Below are 18,564 nucleotides of genomic sequence, written 5' to 3'. Positions count from 1 at the left end.
AGATACAAAATTGTCCCACAAACTGATCTATCAGACCAGCCCATTAGGCACTGCCTGATTGCCCTAAAGGCCAGTCCAACCCTGGTTGTAGTGTCGACAAGATGGTGGTGTGTTTTTGCGGGGGATCATTTCGGAGTGATTAATGTTCTGCAGTCCAGAGGGAGTTAGTATAGATTAAGAGGCAGTAAAGAAATGTGAATGTTATGAGAAATTGTAAGGTATATCCTGTAATAACCCATACGTGCTGTTTAGAATCAATCCTTATCTATTACAGGAACACATACAACGGCTCAAAACTCTGCCTGCTTCCAAATACCATATTTACAAGTGTACCCCAAGTTCTTCTCCTATACTCAGGCCTGTTGGTAACCTAGTCATCATATCTAAAATGTACCGCAATTCCAGTCTTCGCATGCTTCTCTCTATCACCCTCTCGTATGTCGCTTAATACATGATCAATGCAAACATATTTAATTAGATGCCTGTTGCTGTTGTGGTGTGCCTGAAAGTGCCTTGCGACAGGGTAACTAGGATCCCTGTTCTGGATCACCCGACGGTGCTCTAGAATGTAGACCTTTGCTGGGTGGATTGTGCTGCCTACATACTTATGGCCGCACAGGCAAGTTAGGCAATATACCATGAAGGGTGTATTACAATTCATAAATTTTGTAATACGGACCAGAACCTTAAGACCTACAACTTTGTATGTGGTTAGCTTATTGCTGTTGGCAAAGGCCTTGCACCTGCCACAAGGGAAAAAGCATATTATGCCTTGTATGCCTTTCTGCACTCTGGGTGGTGTCAGAAAGCTCTCTACCAGCTGATCTCTAATGGAACATGTTCTTCTGAATCTAAGTAAGGGGTCAGTTGGTAAGTCCTGCCCTATCACTATATCAGACTTCAATATACGCCAGTTGGCCTGCATTATTCTCCTCACGCTGCTGGCCGCACTGGAGAAGCTTGTTATCAGCCTGAAACTGTTATTCACATCAGATTTCACCTTATTGGGTTCCTCCTTCAATAAATCAGTCCTGTTCTCACCTGTAACTCTATTGATAGCTTCTTTCAGGATGCCCTTACGGTACCCTTTCACTTCAAATCGTCCAATGCTCTCAGATGCATCTCTCTTGAAATCATCATCCCTTGTACTATTCCTTTTAATTCATAATAGTTCCTTGTACAGGATGTTATTTTTTAAATTAAGAGGATGACTGCTTCAGGAATGCAACACCGAGTTCCCTCCCGTGGATTTTCTAAACAGTGCTGTCTGAATTTTATCCTCTACTACAAATTCCCTTAGGCCCAGGAAAGTAACCTCAGTCGAACTTATCTCACTCATGAATTTGTGGTTAAGTTCATTGGAGTTAAGGGAGTCGATGTATTGTCTGGCTGACTCTTTCTTGCCATTCCAGATTAGAAAGAGATCATTTATGTAGCATCTCCAACTGATTGTCCTCTCTACCCATCTGTCACAGGAGTCAGACCATGCCACCTACTTCTCCCACCAGCCTACGAACAGGTTTGAATAGCTGGGGTCGTAGCAGGCTCCCACTGCCATCCCTTTCAACTGCTTGTATACCCGGTCCTGAAAGATAAATATATTATTATGTAAGTCGAAATGCAAAAACTCTGTGTTCCAAATGTTTCAATGGATGATTCCTAAGAAAATATCTAATGGCCTTAATTCCATCCTCGTGTGCTATACTCGTATAAAGGCTAGCTACAGCTAGCGTTATCATTAGGAAATCAGGTTCCCACACAATTCCCTCAATGTGTTTCAAGAAAACTTTCGTGTTCCTTGTGTACGAAGATAATTCAGACACGAATGGAAATAAAAAATAGTCAATAAATCTGGACATGTTCTCCAGCATGCTACCAATTGAAGATATTATCGATCGTCCCGAAGGGTTCAACTTATTTTTATGAACCTTTGGTAGGTGATAAAATGTCGGTAGGCGAGGATGCAGCATCGATAGGAAAGTGAATTCCTCTGCTGAGAGCATCCCTCTTATTTGCCATTTTGAGATCAACTGTTCATATTCTCTTACACTGTTCATGTATTCGCTAGTCATAATCGGTGAGTAGTTCTCTGGGTTATTAAGTTGGTCGTATGCTTCCTTACAGTAGTTTTCTCGGGTCTGCAACACCACATTCCCGCCCTTATCTGGTGGCTTGATCACAATTGCTTCATCTGCCTCTAGATTCTTCAATGCCCTTCATTGCGCATATGTGATATTCCATGAATTGTAGATTTGTCTGGGAAACAGCCACTACAACGTGGCTGTTACTACGTATGCCGTTACGTCGCATGCGTTACAACGCATGTGACGTAACAATGCATACACATTACGACGCGGGCCATTACAACGCATGCACTTTTAAAACGCATGTGATGTAATGGCGTCAGAGCTTAGATGGCGATGCTGGGAACGGGACCGGAACACAGGAAACAGGAGCAGAGACAACCACGAGTAGAGAGAGGTAAGGTCGATTAGGGTTTAGGGTAGTCTCAGGTGGTAGTAGTGTAGGCTTTAGGGCTTAGGGTAAATCTAGTGTTTTAGGCTATAAGGCTTAGGGTAGTGTCAGGGGGTTGTAGTGTATGCAAGTATTTTAGGCTTTAAGGCTTAGTGTAGTGTCAGGGGGTTGTAGTGTATGATATTGTTTTAGGATTTGAGGTATATGGTAGTCTCAGGGGGTTGTAATGTAATTTAGTGTTTTAGGCTTTAGGGCTTCGTGTAGTGTCGGGGGTTGTAGTATATGCTAGTGTTTTAGGGCTTAGGGTAGTCTCAGAGGGTTGTAGTGTATGGTATTGGTTTAGGGTTGTGTAAGCAGGTCTGGTATGGTAGTGTTCCATGTAAAGGGGACAGACTGTGCGTAGGGGTAGGGTCGTGTTTTGAGTGCTTTACTGTTTTGTACTGTAGGGTATTACTGTGGACTCTGTGTTATGTAGGGTAGTGTGTCAGTGTTTGGGTTATATTTTGCCTTTTAAATACATGCGGGAAACTTGGGTCCGTTGTAAAGGCATTTAGTATGCATTTCAAAGGAAATGCGAACTAATGCCATGCGATGTAAAGACATGCGTTGTGACGGTCCATGCGAACTAAAAACAGCGTTGTAAAAGCACGTGTTGTTTTAGTTTGCGATGTATCGTCATACATACAATTTGTCTATATCCTCCCGCAGCTTCAGAAGATTCTGATTGACTCTATCCGAAAAATATCAATTGCATCAACTGGCGTTTGGGGATAAAATTTAGAAGTTGGTCAAAAAAGACTCGATGTTCTAGATTGTGTGATCCCTAAATGGACAACGCGATCCATGTCATCCAGACGTGTATCATCAGGTTGGGACCCACTGTTGCCAAGTTCCTCCAAGACAGCTAACATATCTAAATCATTCCTACTCAGGATATCTGATTCTGTTGGTAGTGCTTCTGTGGTCCCAGATCTAGAGTTTAAACCTTTCAGTTTGAAGAATTTGAATAATTTGATCTTCCTAACAAATTTGTAAACGTCAATCCTTGTTTGTACCTATTTGAAAGTGCTGGTAGGGCAGAACAAAAGTCCTAGTTTCAGGACTGTTTCCTCCTCTGACTTCAGCTCTTTGGGTGTCAGGTTGATGATAGTAAGGTTTTCCTTCTTGACTGCAACGCTCATTGTCTGAATTTTGTGTTCCTTTTGGTGCATGTGGTCCTGCCTGTGTTGCCGCTTCCTCGGTTGCCACCCTCCCCTTCTCATAGATTTGCAGTTTATTGTTACAATGGTCTTCCTTTGCCTCCACGAAGCCACATTTGGCGGATGAGGCTGAATTCCTCCTGAAAATGGTGGGGTGCTGGGCAACTAGCTCCTTCACCACTTAATTCCTCCTCAGATTGCTCGGCATCCGTCACCTCTGACTCTGATGAGTCTCTTTGCTCCACCACCTTATGATTTCTATTGTTCCTCAGGTCTCGTTTCGGTGTTCATACTTCCTTGCGAACGTGAGGATCCTGCCTTGTTCGTAGTCCCTTGCGTCGCGGTCGAACTTCTGTTGTTTTTGCTGTTTGATCTTTTGTTCATAAATCTCCAGATATATATTAAACCCGGTCGCCATTGGGTAGTTTGAGTTAAGTCAGCATTTCCATAGGAAATGCCTTTTTTGTTTTGTTTATATGTATATATGTATGGCATTAGAGGCCTGAAAATAAGTACAAAGTAACTCAGAATAATATGAAGCATCAATAATGCCATCACAGATATAACTCCCTTAGGTGTAGCAAGCATGTGTTATGTGTAACATTGACCCTCTACCATACACTTCACAATTAGCTTAGTTGGCATTAAGAAGCAACCAAAGATATGAGAAATTATTATTGCACATAGTTCTCAACCTGTATACAACTGTTCAGGGAAAGGCAAGTTCCTCAAGATACTCAACGTCTGTTCCAAAATTAATGTTGTACTACATACAACCTTTATCTGTATCAAACCCCTAACGGTCAATGAACCTACATTGAGAAATAAAGCTGACATGCGAAGAAACATGGGCACTGTAAATAGCGTTTACTCTTTGGAGAAAGTTTACTCTGTACCACCAAAAAACTCTCAAAAGTATCTACTAAGAACAGTGTAATCAATGCAAAACTTGTCTAAAGAGAGACTATTTCCTCTAAATAACCACCGTCTGAAAGTGCTAAATGCTATACTACCTGCAGCCTTCACACTGTGCTGAAAACTTTACAGATAGCCCATCTTCTGAAGCTAAGCAAGCACATGTACATAGGTTAGTACCTGATACACACAGCCTTCCATGTTATGTGTAAATTGTCATGCTGACACCATTCTGTCTAAATACTCAAGTCTGCATATGATAATTAGTATCTAGTATGCAGAATCTTTGCCCTGTTGGAAACTTTTTCTGGAGAATTAAAAACTTATGTGTACACAGAGTTACTCCTGAATACAAAGATGTATAACATGTTCACTACCTCTACATACCTTTGATGCAGTAAAAGTACATGCATTGTGTAATCATTCACGCGCATTAGATGGACACAGGGGCCTCGGACCAAGAGTCCGGAAAAATTATATGTGTAGCACTTTATTAAAATTACATGTCCCCTCCTCACTCACTGCAGCAGTGTTCACATGTATTTTACTTTGCCATGTATGTTGAGTGCTGTGAATTGGAAAAGTGATGATGTTTTCACTTGGCCAATCCGTGTGGGATGAGGGGCATCGTTTTTGGCGTGTGACATTCACCAAATGAATGTTTCCTTAAATTGGTAGTTGAGTCCTGGGGCCCTGAGTCGGATATTCTGTGTCTGTGTTGGTTTTTAGGTCTCGCCTACGCAGTGTGCATGCTATTGGTTCCCTTTTTCGCCCAAAAATGTGCACTCGTTCCATTGCCTTCAATGGCAACGCGTGCACGTTTGGCGATTCCCTTGCGGGAGCGAGAAGCTGGCACCATATGTTATCAATTATTGCACCTTGCTGCTCGCTCCCGCAAGGGAATCGTGCAGGCCACCTCCTCTCTCCCCTACCCCTGCTGCCGTGCGAAGCGCGCACGCTTGTGCTTCTTTAATCTCTTGTAGTTGCCAGATTATAGAGAGCAAAATGTGTGATAGATTGCACCGCTCTGAGCCTCGAGGAACCACCGAGGTTCACAGGAAAGTCTCTCTCTCCACACCCACGCGCGTCTCTCATGGACACGGCTCCACCGAGGGCTCCGCGTCTCTTCCAGGGAGGGGCACGCCGCGCCTACACTTGGGCTCTGTAAATTATGGAAGCTGGAATCACAGCCCCCTCCACCATTCCATCTCACAACAGCAGGTAACATGTAATAAATTACAAAACTGAAAATGGTAAAAAGGAAAATCAATATTTCTGTCTGGCTTGTAGAAACCATCGCAATGGACCGCACACCGCTAGCCCCTCCTCCGGATCGCCCCTAGGGACTCTGGTACATGGAGTTCTTGAGTGGTTCACCCATGTGGGTGCAAGTAGGTACTTGTTGAACTGATGATCTCTAGACCCGATACATGTCCTGGGTTTTTAGATATCGCCCGAGACATGGCTCGGGTTTCGGGATAACTTCCCTCATCAGTAGAGAAAACTGTTAGGGGTGGAAGAGAAGGCCGCCAAACAACTGTCAATGGCCTCGATGCCCGAACCGGCACGCAGGTGCGTCATCCAGGAGCCCGTCGGCTCAAAGCTCAAGGGAGCCAATTTGTAGAAATCATCGCAATGGACCGCACACCGCTAGCCCCTCCTCCGGATCGCCCCTAGGGACTCTGGTACATGGAGTTCTTGAGTGGTTCACCCATGTGGGTGCAAGTAGGTACTTGTTGAACTGATGATCTCTAGACCCGATACATGTCCCGGGTTTTTGGATAACGCCCGAGACATGGCTCGGGTTTTGGGATAACTTCCCTCATCAGTAGAGAAAATTGTTAGGGGTGGAAGAGGAGGCCGCCAAACAACTGTCAAAGGCCTCGGTGCCCGAATCGGCAGGTGCCCGTCGGCTCAAAGCTCAAGGGAGCCAATTTGTAGAAACCATCGCAATGGACCGCACACAGCTAGCCCCTCCTCCGGATCGCCCCTAGGGACTCTGGTACATGGAGTTCTTGAGTGGTTCACCCATGTGGGTGCAAGTAGGTACTTGTTGAACTGATGATCTCTAGACCCGATACATGTCCCGGGTTTTTGGATATCGCCCGAGACATGGCTCGGGTTTCGGGATAACTTCCCTCATCAGTAGAGAAAATTGTTAGGGGTGGAAAAGAAGGCCGCCAAACAACCGTCAATGGCCTCGATGCCCGAACCGGCATGCAGGTGCGTCATCCAGGAGCCCGTCGGCTCAAAGCTCAAGGGAGCCAATTTGTAGAAACCATCGCAATGGACCGCACACCGCTAGCCCCTCCTCCGGATCGCCCCTAGGGACTCTGGTACATGGAGTTCTTGAGTGGTTCACCCATGTGGGTGCAAGTAGGTACTTGTTGAACTGATGATCTCTAGACCCGATACATGTCCCGGGTTTTTGGATATCGCCCGAGACATGGCTCGGGTTTCGGGATAACTTCCCTCATCAGTAGAGAAAATTGTTAGGGGTGGAAGAGAGGGCCGCCAAACAACCGTCAATGGCCTCGATGCCCGAACCGGCACGCAGGTGCGTCATCCAGGAGCCCGTCGGCTCAAAGCACAAGGGAGCCAATTTGTAGAAACCATCGCAATGGACCGCACACCGCTAGCCCCTCCTCCGGTTCGCCCCTAGGGACTCTGGTACATGGAGTTCTTGAGTGGTTCACCCATGTGGGTGCAAGTAGGTACTTGTTGAACTGATGATCTCTAGACCCGATACATGTCCCGGGTTTTTGGATATCGCCCGAGACATGGCTCGGGTTTCGGGATAACTTCCCTCATCAGTAGAGAAAATTGTTAGGGGTGGAAGAGAAGGCCGCCAAACAACCGTCAATGGCCTCGATGTCCGAACCGGCACGCAGGTGCGTCATCCAGGAGCCCGTCGGCTCAAAGCTCAAGGGAGCCAATTTGTAGAAACCATCCCAATGGACCGCACACCGCTAGCCCCTCCTCCGGATCGCCCCTAGGGACTCTGGTACATGGAGTTCTTGAGTGGTTCACCCATGTGGGTGCAAGTAGGTACTTGTTGAACTGATGATCTCTAGACCCGATACATGTCCCGGGTTTTTGGATATCGCCCGAGACATGGCTCGGGTTTCGGGATAACTTCCCTCATCAGTAGAGAAAATTGTTAGGGGTGGAAGAGAAGGCCGCCAAACAACCATCAATGGCCTCGATGCCCGAACCGGCACGCAGGTGGGTCATCCAGGAGCCCATCGGCTCAAAGCTCAAGGGAGCCAATTTGTAGAAACCATCGCAATGGACCGCACACCGCTAGCCCCTCCGCCGGATCGCCCCTAGGGACTCTGGTACATGGAGTTCTTGAGTGGTTCACCCATGTGGGTGCAAGTAGGTACTTGTTGAACTGATGATCTCTAGACCCGATACATGTTCCGGGTTTTTGGATATCGCCCGAGACATGGCTCGGGTTTCGGGATAACTTCCCTCATCAGTAGAGAAAATTGTTAGGGGTGGAAGAGAAGGCCGCCAAACAACCGTCAATGGCCTCGATGCCCGAACCGGCATGCAGGTGCGTCATCCAGGAGCCCGTCGGCTCAAAGCTCAAGGGAGCCAATTTGTAGAAACCATCGCAATGGACCGCACACCGCTAGCCCCTCCTCCGGATCGCCCCTAGGGACTCTGGTACATGGAGTTCTTGAGTGGTTCACCCATGTGGGTGCAAGTAGGTACTTGTTGAACTGATGATCTCTAGACCCGATACATGTCCCGGGTTTTTGGATATCGCCCGAGACATGGCTCGGGTTTCGGGATAACTTCCCTCATCAGTAGAGAAAATTGTTAGGGGTGGAAGAGAAGGCCGCCAATCAACCGTCAATGGCCTCAATGCCCGAACCGGCACGCAGGTGCGTCATCCAGGAGCCCGTCGGCTCAAAGCTCAAGGGAGCCAATTTGTAGAAACCATCGCAATGGACCGCACACCGCTAGCCCCTCCTCCGGATCGCCCCTAGGGACTCTGGTACATGGAGTTCTTGAGTGGTTCATCCATGTAGGTGCAAGTAGGTACTTGTTGAACTGATGATCTCTAGACCCGATACATGTCCCGGGTTTTTGGATATCGCCCGAGACATGGCTCGGGTTTTGGGATAACTTCCCTCATCAGTAGAGAAAATTTTTAGGGGTGGAAGAGAAGGCCGCCAAACAACCGTCAATGGCCTCGATGCCCGAATCAGCACGCAGGTGGGTCATCCAGGAGCCCGTCGGCTCAAAGCTCAAGGGAGCCAATTTGTAGAAACCATCGTAATGGACCGCACACCGCTAGCCCCTCCTCCGGATCGCCCCTAGGGACTCTGGTACATGGAGTTCTTGAGTGGTTCACCCATGTTGGTGCAAGTAGGTACTTGTTGAACTGATGATCTCTAGACCCGATACATGTCCCGGGTTTTTGGATATCGCCCGAGACATGGCTCGGGTTTCGGGATAACTTCCCTCATCAGTAGAGAAAATTGTTAGGGGTGGAAGAGAAGGCCGCCAAACAACCGTCAATGGCCTCGATGCCCGAACCGGCACGCAGATGCGTCATCCAGGAGCCCGTCGGCTCAAAGCTCAAGGGAGCCAATTTGTAGAAACCATCGCAATGGACCGCACACCGCTAGCCCCTCCTCCGGATCGCCCCTAGGGACTCTGGTACATGGAGTTCTTGAGTGGTTCACCCATGTGGGTGCAAGTAGGTACTTGTTGAACTGATGATCTCTAGACCCGATACATGTCCCGGGTTTTTGGGGATTGCACCGCTCCGAGCCTCGAGGAACCACCGAGGTTCGCAGGAAAGTCTCTCTCTCCACACCCACGCGCGTCTCTCATGGACACGGCTCCGCGTCTCTTCCAGGGAGGGGCACGCCGCGCCTACACTTGGGCTCTGTAAATTATGGAAGCTGGAATCACAGCCCTCTCCACCATTCCATCTCACAACAGCAGGTAACATGTAATAAGTTACAAAACTGTAAATGGTAAAAAGGAAAATCAATATTTCTGTCTGGCTTGCTCCATGGTCTAATCACTGGAGGAATGAGCCAGCCTCTTTCAGCCATTTCCCGGGGAGGGGAGAGGGTGGAGGGGAGCAGCTGATTTTATCCAAGTAAATAGAAGGCGCATTCAAGGGGGTATGTGTGGCCCTCCACCCAACACCCCTGGGCAGCTTGTCCTATGCCTGTGACTGTCGTGATGAGGGGCCTGGCCTCTTGGGGTTCTTGGCATCCTCCTGGAGTAGTTGTGGCTGTAAATGAGGCCGGGGCACCCCCACACCCCATATCATGACTCTGGAGGCACACAATGTGCGCCCTTCTTGTGATATGCGTGGCTGTACATTAGGTCAGGGCAGGAATCCCAACCCCTGTGATATCTGTCGCTGCGTCTGATGTCGGGGAATGGGGGTTCCTCCCCCAGGGATATCTATGCTTGTACATTATATCTGGTCGCCCTCCTCACTCTGATTTCTTCGGCTGTGCATGGTAAATAGACCGCCTGTATTTTAGTCAAAAACTGTGACTGTAGCAAGAGGGGGTGCCTACATATAAGGGCAGCGAGGGGGGTCATCTCGTGTGGTACCTATGACCGATGATTCCTGTAAATGTACATGAAGCAAAACTCATGAGTGACAGCTGCGGTGGTTCCAAAGTGAGAAGCTGCCAAGGATCCTCTGAAATCTGCGCCTTACCTTAGGTGGGCTCCTGCTCTCCGCTGCAGGACCCCGTTCAGAAACGTGTAGACAATGCAGTGCAGTGCTGATGCCACAAACTGATGTCACAAGTCAGTAGGGAGTCTGCAGGGGTCCAACTTTAATTAGAAAGATTGTGTCACATTCCCTTGGTCTTGGATGGTTTAGAGAGACTTGGCATTGTCGTCTACTAAGTTTTTCCTAAAAAAATTACAAATAATTGAAACTGGGACTGTTCTGGTCATGTATCTGGGCAGGAAGATACATGTTGTTCCTTTCTTATTTTCAGCAAAATAGACGATCGTTGGCAGCCTGCTAGTGAACACCGGCCCAGATTCTGTCATTTAAAGGGCTACAGAGGCGTAGCTTTGGGGTTAGGGGGTGGGGGGGACGGGGTGGTAAGTAGGAGGTATTTGGGGTGTGACAGTAGCACCCGCCAAATAAATGGATTAATCGCTTGCTGGTAAGTGGGTCTGGCCTGCCATGTCCGCTTTGGTTTTTCTTGAAGTGCACCAAGAATAAAAGACAAAATAGTGACCTTTGATGTGAAAGAGACATAAATCTCTGTGGAATCCAATGGCTGAATTTCATAACCAGAAACATACACTCCAACATTTTAGAGCAGACAAGTGCAAGATTTAAACAAGCATTGGCATAGCCAATAGGCCTCGCCTTTGGGATCTTATAAGTGTTTAGTTATCATGCACAATATCCTTGGTGCAACAACATCCACTGTTGCATGGCTAAACACTTATAAGGTCCCAAAGGCTAAACCTATTGGCTATGCCAATGCTTGTTCTCGCTGTCCTTGTTTCACTGAGAAATGAACATGTATCTCTTTCAATTCGGAGCCTGTTGTTTTTCAAGCCCCTGTGCCGTGATATGAAGCTTGATTCTCGTGCCTTGTGTTTATGCAGTTAATTTAAACACTTCAACACATTTATTGTCTGCTGCTCATTGGCTCAGTGGGCTGGTGAGCGGAGAGGCTGTGGAATACATTTTATAAACATCAATTTAATACGTCAATGAATTCATACTTCAAAAGAGAAGTATGCTTGCGCGACCACGTTGAATCGAAGTCAGCGCTGGAATAGAATTTGTTAAACATATTTTAACATTGAATGTCAATGTGGTGTGAATTAGTTATCAGATTTCGATGCTTGTTTCCGACCGAGCTTAAAATGCAGCGCAGTTATTCTGCTGATTTACAATTCAGTTCCAGGAAAAGCTTGAAGTCTTTGCAGGAAATGTGATGTCGATAGTCTGATAAGGCACATAAATTAGAAATACGTGGAGTGTGTTCTAAAAAGTTTAAGAACATTGCTCTCAGCCCTGTGGTCAGGAAAGCATGTTTTGTAAGTTGCTAGAACAGCAAAAGTTACCAACCTTGTTGTACGAATTACAGAAAACCGCGGCTTTAAGGATTGCAGTCAGTGGCAGATGCAGGCCTGAGATAGGCAACTTCCCTGGAGGACAACATAAGGCGCGCCAGATGGTGGTATGCATAATGTTACTTTGCATAAGATATCAAAGTTAAAAATTCGTGAAACAAGCGGACCTAAAGTATTTATTTCAAACAAGAAGAAGGCTGAAGAAACTCCAGCATTGCCGCCTCATGTCAACCTTCACTAGAATTGGGGAGGAGTCATCATTGGCTCTCTTCCTTCTCGTTGCATATATTGTCAAATTGTTCTCGCCCTGCTTTGGCAAGCTCCATGAGCATGCTTATGGACTATACCAGGTGACGGTGTGCAATTCATGATCCTTTTGTGCACATCTCCTTGTAAATCAAGTGTGCACACAAAAGCAATCACAGTTCTGGATTCCTAATTTTCAGTTACACAATCAAGAAAATTCGAAATGTAGGTTATAATTGAGGCATACAATGGTGAAAAATCTGCCAGATTGGTGGGTTTGACAAAATTGATAGTCTAGGGTTGGGTGGATAATGGGAAGTGGCAGGGTAGGTAGCCATGAAAAATGCATGAAACACCTTCATACTTGAAGGTTTATGGCTAATTACATTTTGTATGGCCATTCCCAGCATGGAAGCAGTTGTAGAGTTGCTCCTAAAAAAGGTTGCTGTGACTGTGTTACCAAGGTGGGAAGGAATACCTCAAAATTTCATGGAAATATACAGGAAGGTGTTTCTCCACTGGAAAAATACTTTTTCTGTTGAGAAAATAAAATATAACATTTAAGATGTATATTCCTGGCCATTCTTAGTGTTGTGAACTGTTCGCCAAATTAGCAATCCACATGACCATGGGTGTGGTTTGAAGTTTGGCAGAAGGCCTACCAAATCACTAGGAGAGCGGAAGCTAGCATAAAAGATCTCTGAAGCTGTGATGGACAATCTTAATCGAAAGTGCTCTCAGAAACCTGCTTCTTCATCCCCATTCTGAAAGAATTTCGCTTCTGCCTCCTGAGGCCAGAGATTTGGAGATATATCAGGTCACGAATTCTAAATGAACCGTGAACATGCCGTGCCATTGAGGAATTACGAGAAATCATTGTGACCTTGGGACCTGTTCTCTTGAACTCCACCCTTCTACATCTCTTGAAAGAGTGAGATGTGACTAATGACAATTTGCCAATCTCACCACAACCTGTAACAAGTTGGGAAAAGGTGGGATTAAGTAGGGAGTGGACATGCAGATTTGTACAACCTGGGCTGGAAAGTGAAATGCTTAGGCTGTTTACTATCAACTCTCTAGAAGGAAGGGGAGACAGGGAAAGGACGTCACTCTTAAAATAAAAAGGCTGTGCAATGGTAAGCCCTGTACAGGCTGCAGTGCAGCATCAGTCACAAGCTTTCACAGGTGCAGTGACCATTCTAAAAGTGCATGAGCCTCATACAGTGAGACAGTCAGGCTTAAGTCATGAATTATTCTCTGTTATGTTTAACTGTGTTTGAGTACCCAAGGCCACAAAGGGCAGGAGAGAGGTCCCAGTGCCCTTATGCAATTAACCGCCCCTGTCTGACATGTACTTCCATATCTCACTTCTCATTTAACGCCTTTCTCAAGCTCACTACTCTTTTCTTTGGTAGAGACCTTTGAACTAGTCACTGTTTTTTTTAACACACTTTATCAATTTTTCAATTTTCAACCCATCAATTACAGCTTATTGCAATTATACACAATACTACATTACAGTGAAATCGCCGTACAGTGTATGTGCATCATCTTCTACAGGAAGCGTATAGTATATGAACACAACTATCCCATCCCTCCCACCCTCCCCCAACTTTGTCTGGCATCGTCCACTCACAGCTCATATGGCAAGGTGTTCTACTAGCTACTTCCGATTGCACATAAAAAGTTCAAAGTGTATGTATGCACCCTATGATGCAGGGTCACAGTCAGTATAGTGTAGGTTGTTAATAGTGGAAACTGGGAACAGGGGCGAAGTAAGAAGGCGGTTATTAAGTACGAGTTACTGACATAGGTCAGGGCCTTGAACCCTTCCATAATGCTGTCCCAATCTAGAGGGATGATTTTTTTGCGCAATCCCCGGGCTTCCTCCCGGCAGATAGCAACACTCTCTGCTCCACTCCATCTCACCACTTCCCCATGCCAGCCATAAAGCTGTGGGGGCGTGGCCGATTTCCACCTCATCGTAATGGATCGCTTAGTCAAAAGTAGAGCCAAATTTATAAAGCGGAGTTGAACTTTCTGCGCCTTTTGGCGTCGTATCAGTCCCAAGAGGCACAACACAGGCGTGCCGGGACGGGGATCCCAATCGCAGCTGCAAGCTAGGATAATACCTCTGACCAGTAATGAGTGAGCATGGGGCACTGCCATAGCATGTGTAGTAAGTCAGCGTTCTCTAATTAACATCTAGGACAGCAGTGTTTTGTGGTCAGGAAAATACGTTGCAATCGGTGCGGGGTGAGATATGCCCTGTGTAGAACCATATATTGAATTTGGCGTTCCGAGGGATTCTCCTAGGGTAAGCCAACGCCCTGCACCAAGCCCGATATGTCAGGTCTGTCCCCAGGTCTGCGGACCATTTATTGTGTTACTCCGTTAGCGGGCTTCTAGTGTGGGTGGTAACGCCTTGACCTAGTCACTGTTTATCTGCTGAGGAATTTTGTCAGTGGGACACCAGGAGAAAATTCAAAACTCCAGTCTGAGGGGTCGAGAAGCAGAAACTGGCATCATTGCAGGGACTGCTCCTCCGCAATGGGGTAGGAACGTCGCCCCACTGGCTCAGAGCCAACAAGTGAAAAATAAAACAATATTTTACTATCGTTTTATTTTTCACTTGCCGACTTTGAGCCAACTGTGCAGGGAGGGGCGGGGCATGGGAGGGGAGGAGGAGTACTATGTGCTCATCTAAGTGCACATGTGTGTTTGGCCGGCCGTCTCATGCCGGTAGTAGTTTCTACAACCCAGCTGCATCTAGCAGCTGCGCTGGAGAAACCCCACAGATTCCCTGAGTGGAGTATCTTCTCAGCCCACTCAGGCCAATACCCACACTGCTGTCAAGCATAAGAGTAGAGCAGGGGGTTGGATGGGAGTCTATGACACTGCCCCAGTGTCTGCTGGGACAAGGAAGTTCACCGAGGTGCGATGCGACACTGACGGCAGGTTAAGGTAAGTGTTTAGTTTTTTTGTTATTACCCTACACCGCACATTCCCCCGCACCCTCTCCTCCTAACCCACCACCTCTTAATAGTGTTGGCTCCCATTGCATCATTGTGCAACTTGGTGCCTACTATACTCCAGGATCCTCATGTCCAGATGCAAGGTCGCAGTTGTTGCTGTATTTAACAAACCTGGCAGCATTGGAGAGATATTGATAGGCAACATCTTTTCCAGACCAGGCTGAAGCCAGAAGGATGGAACAGTGGCGTAGCTAGGCCTTAGGCCACCCGTGGAGACCCCTGTGATTGCCACCCGCGGCCTAATTGAAGAGCGGGGGGAGCTTGCAGGCGATTCATGTGGCTGCGGGTTTGAGGGGGGACTGCTGATTTATGCCGTCACGTCGACCGCGGGTAAGAGCGTGGGTGGGGGGGCCGGCTGCTGCCCCCAAAACTCATGCCGCAAATTGCGATTCCTTAAACGCAATCGCAATTTAAGAAATCGCAAAAAATTTAAAATTGCGATGGGCAAGTTGTTTCATGCATCGCAAAAGCTAATTCTACGATCGCAAACGGACAATTTTTGCGAATCGCACCCAAACAGGGGATTTGTTGCTGCAAATCAAAATACAAGTGAACATTCTCTGCGTGTCAGGGACATTTGAGCCTTTTCCTTCTAGGGACCGCAATATGTTGGCGGACCCGAAATGAAGAAAAAAAATGAATGCCACCCCACGCTAAGTATGGTGAAACAACAATCACTGTCAGCTTATGCCCAGGGTGGATGGGCTATCAGGTCAAAAGGATTCATGAGATGCACTGTCTAAGCCTCCTCCTGCCAAGACCCAGTAGTTCCCCTACCTCTATTGGGCCACAGAAGCACAAGCCTGGAGGCAAGGGAGCACCTCCAAACTCAAAATGCCCCCCTCAGAATCTTAGGATACCTGTTACACTGAGTCCCATGGAACCACAAAATACAACAAAGTAAGGAAGCACAAAATTCAACAAAGTAAGGAACCACAAAATTCAACAAAGAAAAGCATTTAACCAATATACGACAGACTAAAACGTTGCTAATAAGACTGCTTTTTGATAGAAAACGAAATAGAGATTCTCATCTCTGTTGGCTTTTGTGACAGGAGTTTTCAATATACCTTCAGCCAGCGATCAGATATGATTTTTTAACCACTCTTTAGAAACAGTGGGAAAGTGGTCCAACATGTAGGCTTAAATGTTCTGTGGAAATAAATCATTCACGTTTCACAAGCGTCGTATGAATAATGATTCTGATTTTAGCGAAATATTGCAAACACTAACATATGTTACAATTTGTTGTTTCAACAGGTTACCCAAAGAACACCCCAGAAGTAGAGCACAAGGATATATTCAGCTGTTTGGCCGCAAACAGCGACACAAAATTTCCATCTTGTGATACAGTGAATGAGAAGCAAAACCTTGTCATGGTGTGTAAGGATGTACTACCTGATCTGTTAAGGGACAAATTCTCCAATGCCACTCAACAGAAGATAAGCCAAGTACTTAAACTGTGCGTGGACGATGCACTCCCTGATCACAAGACCATGAGTGCAGGAGAAGCACTTATGGATCTGCTACAGCCACTCAGAACGTGTGAGCCTCAATTTGTGTATCGTTATCCCGATTGCAAATACAACAACAAGTACTAGAGTCTCTCTCAAAAAATTCAAAGAGAGCCGCTAGAATGTTACAGCCATGTCTGTAGCCCTGTTTCAGTGCTGTCCTGCAAAACAGATCTCCCTCCAGGGCCAATGCAACCAAGACTGAAACATTATAAACTTTCCTAGAAACCCTCAGGGTTTGGACTTTTGTCTCAGGGATTTGGGTCCCTGGTAAGGGCCAGTTGCAATTTTCTCAGGGTCATCCAAATTTTCTCACCTTTATTAATATTTTTTCACTTTGATTATCCTATTGATATCTTACGTTGTGTTTTGACACTTTGCAGATGAACTGCAATACTTTTCAGGACTGGAATGTATTTGAATGTGTACCACACACTGAAGGACTGCAGATTTTTTAGAGTAGTTTCGTATGTTGGAATAGGTGCGATAACACTCCCACTTCCACAGCGTAAAGCATACATGCTTGTTTCTAGTGTCCTATTTGCTCAGAAACAAATCACGTCTATTGATTTATAAAAATGTAGTTGTTAAAATTCAGTCTGTTGAAAATTGAGTGATACTAAAATGTTAAGTAGAAAGTCCATGGCAAGTTGAAAAGGAAGCATGTTGGGTAGATTTATGTTAGGAGAACAAGTATATTGAAGATCTTTTGATCAGGAATTCCCACAATTGGTGCTCTAGCACTCCACTAGCGTCACGTGACCGATTCACAAATGGGTAGCACATATAATTTTCAGTGTCTTCTTCGTACATGGAAATTCTCAGTTCTGATTTATCCATTTAAGACTTGGATAATTCTGCAACTGCATAGTGTATTTGCAAACCCAGAAATCCACCACATTGTTAAATGCAGCATTAGTGGCAGGTTTGTAGCATTCATGGTTAGGGTCATCTGTAAACGTTGTGGGGTATTCATCAAACATTACCGGGTAGCATCCCATTCTGAAAATGGACGGACATTTATTCTTGTCAAGGAGAGGATTCAGTGAATCTTTAGGCTAGATTTGGAAGGAACTCATCAAAATCAAAAAAATGTAACCAAATTCCCATGTTACCAATGGTTAAATTCTACACAGGTGAATAACTACTAGTGGAATGCTAGGGCTGTTATAGTTTTCCAGGAGTTCTTCTGCAATTGTCTGAGAATTCCACAAATGTCAGACGGTTCTGTTAGGAGGAGTAATCCAATGGGCGCGCATTTCCGTATTCATTTACTTACATTTTGCACTTTAGATCCATTGTGATTTAAAAGCAAGACCTAAACAACTGCTGCATGAACAAACGGATGGATGACTAGTGATCTATTATTTATCCGTTATAAAGGTTTATATATAAAGAATGCTGGAGGCGCTGATCAACTGGATCTTTGCAATGGAGAAAGAATCCACTATATCACAATTTCTTTTGTAACTGGTCTCTCTATTTATGGTGCTAAGGACACATCAAATCCTCAGTGTTACAAAGGGGCAGGTCGCACATTTGTAAATCACATGTTCTATTGATATTAATGGGCGGGAATTGGATTGCAGTTCCTAGCAACATATTGTCAATGCTGAGATGAGCTGTGAAATGTGATGGCTGTGCACTGCTCTGTTAGTCCAATCAGGTATACTTTGTACATCGTGCTCCTAGGAGTACTCCCCGCTCAGGAGTACAATGAAAATCTGTGAAGGTAGCACTGACACAGATTGTGTGGGTGTCTCCTAGGGCACTGACTTAAGTGCTGAAAAGATCCAGCGAGAGTATTATAAATAAAGTTATCCTTCGACAATGTTTCTTGTATATTTCCGAAGTATTTTATTCATACTTATGTGAAAATTCTTGTTTTATTCAAGTTTTCGTTTTTCAATTTACATATTCAATTTTCCATGTTAGGTAAACCACAACAATCCTTCCAATGCATTTCGGCACTAGGCCTTCATCAGGAAAGTCTGAAAAGCAAGGAATATGTCTATAACTCCTCTGTAGCACACAAAATATTATGCACTTAAAAAAATAATAATGAAATAATAAAATAAAAAATCG

The 18,564-nt window shown here is 45.6% G+C and overlaps 1 protein-coding gene across 2 annotated transcripts in view; it reads left to right on the top strand.

Annotated features, from left to right (window-relative positions):
• DIPK2B (divergent protein kinase domain 2B) overlaps window positions 1-18,274 on the top strand; it is a 262,885-nt gene extending 244,611 nt beyond the window's left edge. The window contains exon 5 of one of the 2 annotated variants that reach the window (XM_078656189.1): window positions 16,226-18,274. In XM_078656189.1, the coding sequence (XP_078512315.1) occupies window positions 16,226-16,566 (341 nt within the window). In that variant the 3' untranslated portion in view covers window positions 16,567-18,274. The remainder of the gene's footprint in view (window positions 1-16,225) is intronic. The other variant, XM_078656190.1, reaches the window with a different exon arrangement.
• Window positions 18,275-18,564: the final 290 nt, after the last annotated feature.

The sequence above is a fragment of the Lissotriton helveticus genome, chromosome 8 (assembly GCF_964261635.1).
Source record: "Lissotriton helveticus chromosome 8, aLisHel1.1, whole genome shotgun sequence".
In the NCBI taxonomy this organism is placed as follows: Eukaryota; Metazoa; Chordata; class Amphibia; order Caudata; family Salamandridae; genus Lissotriton; species Lissotriton helveticus.
This window is presented reverse-complemented; position numbering and strand designations above follow the sequence as displayed.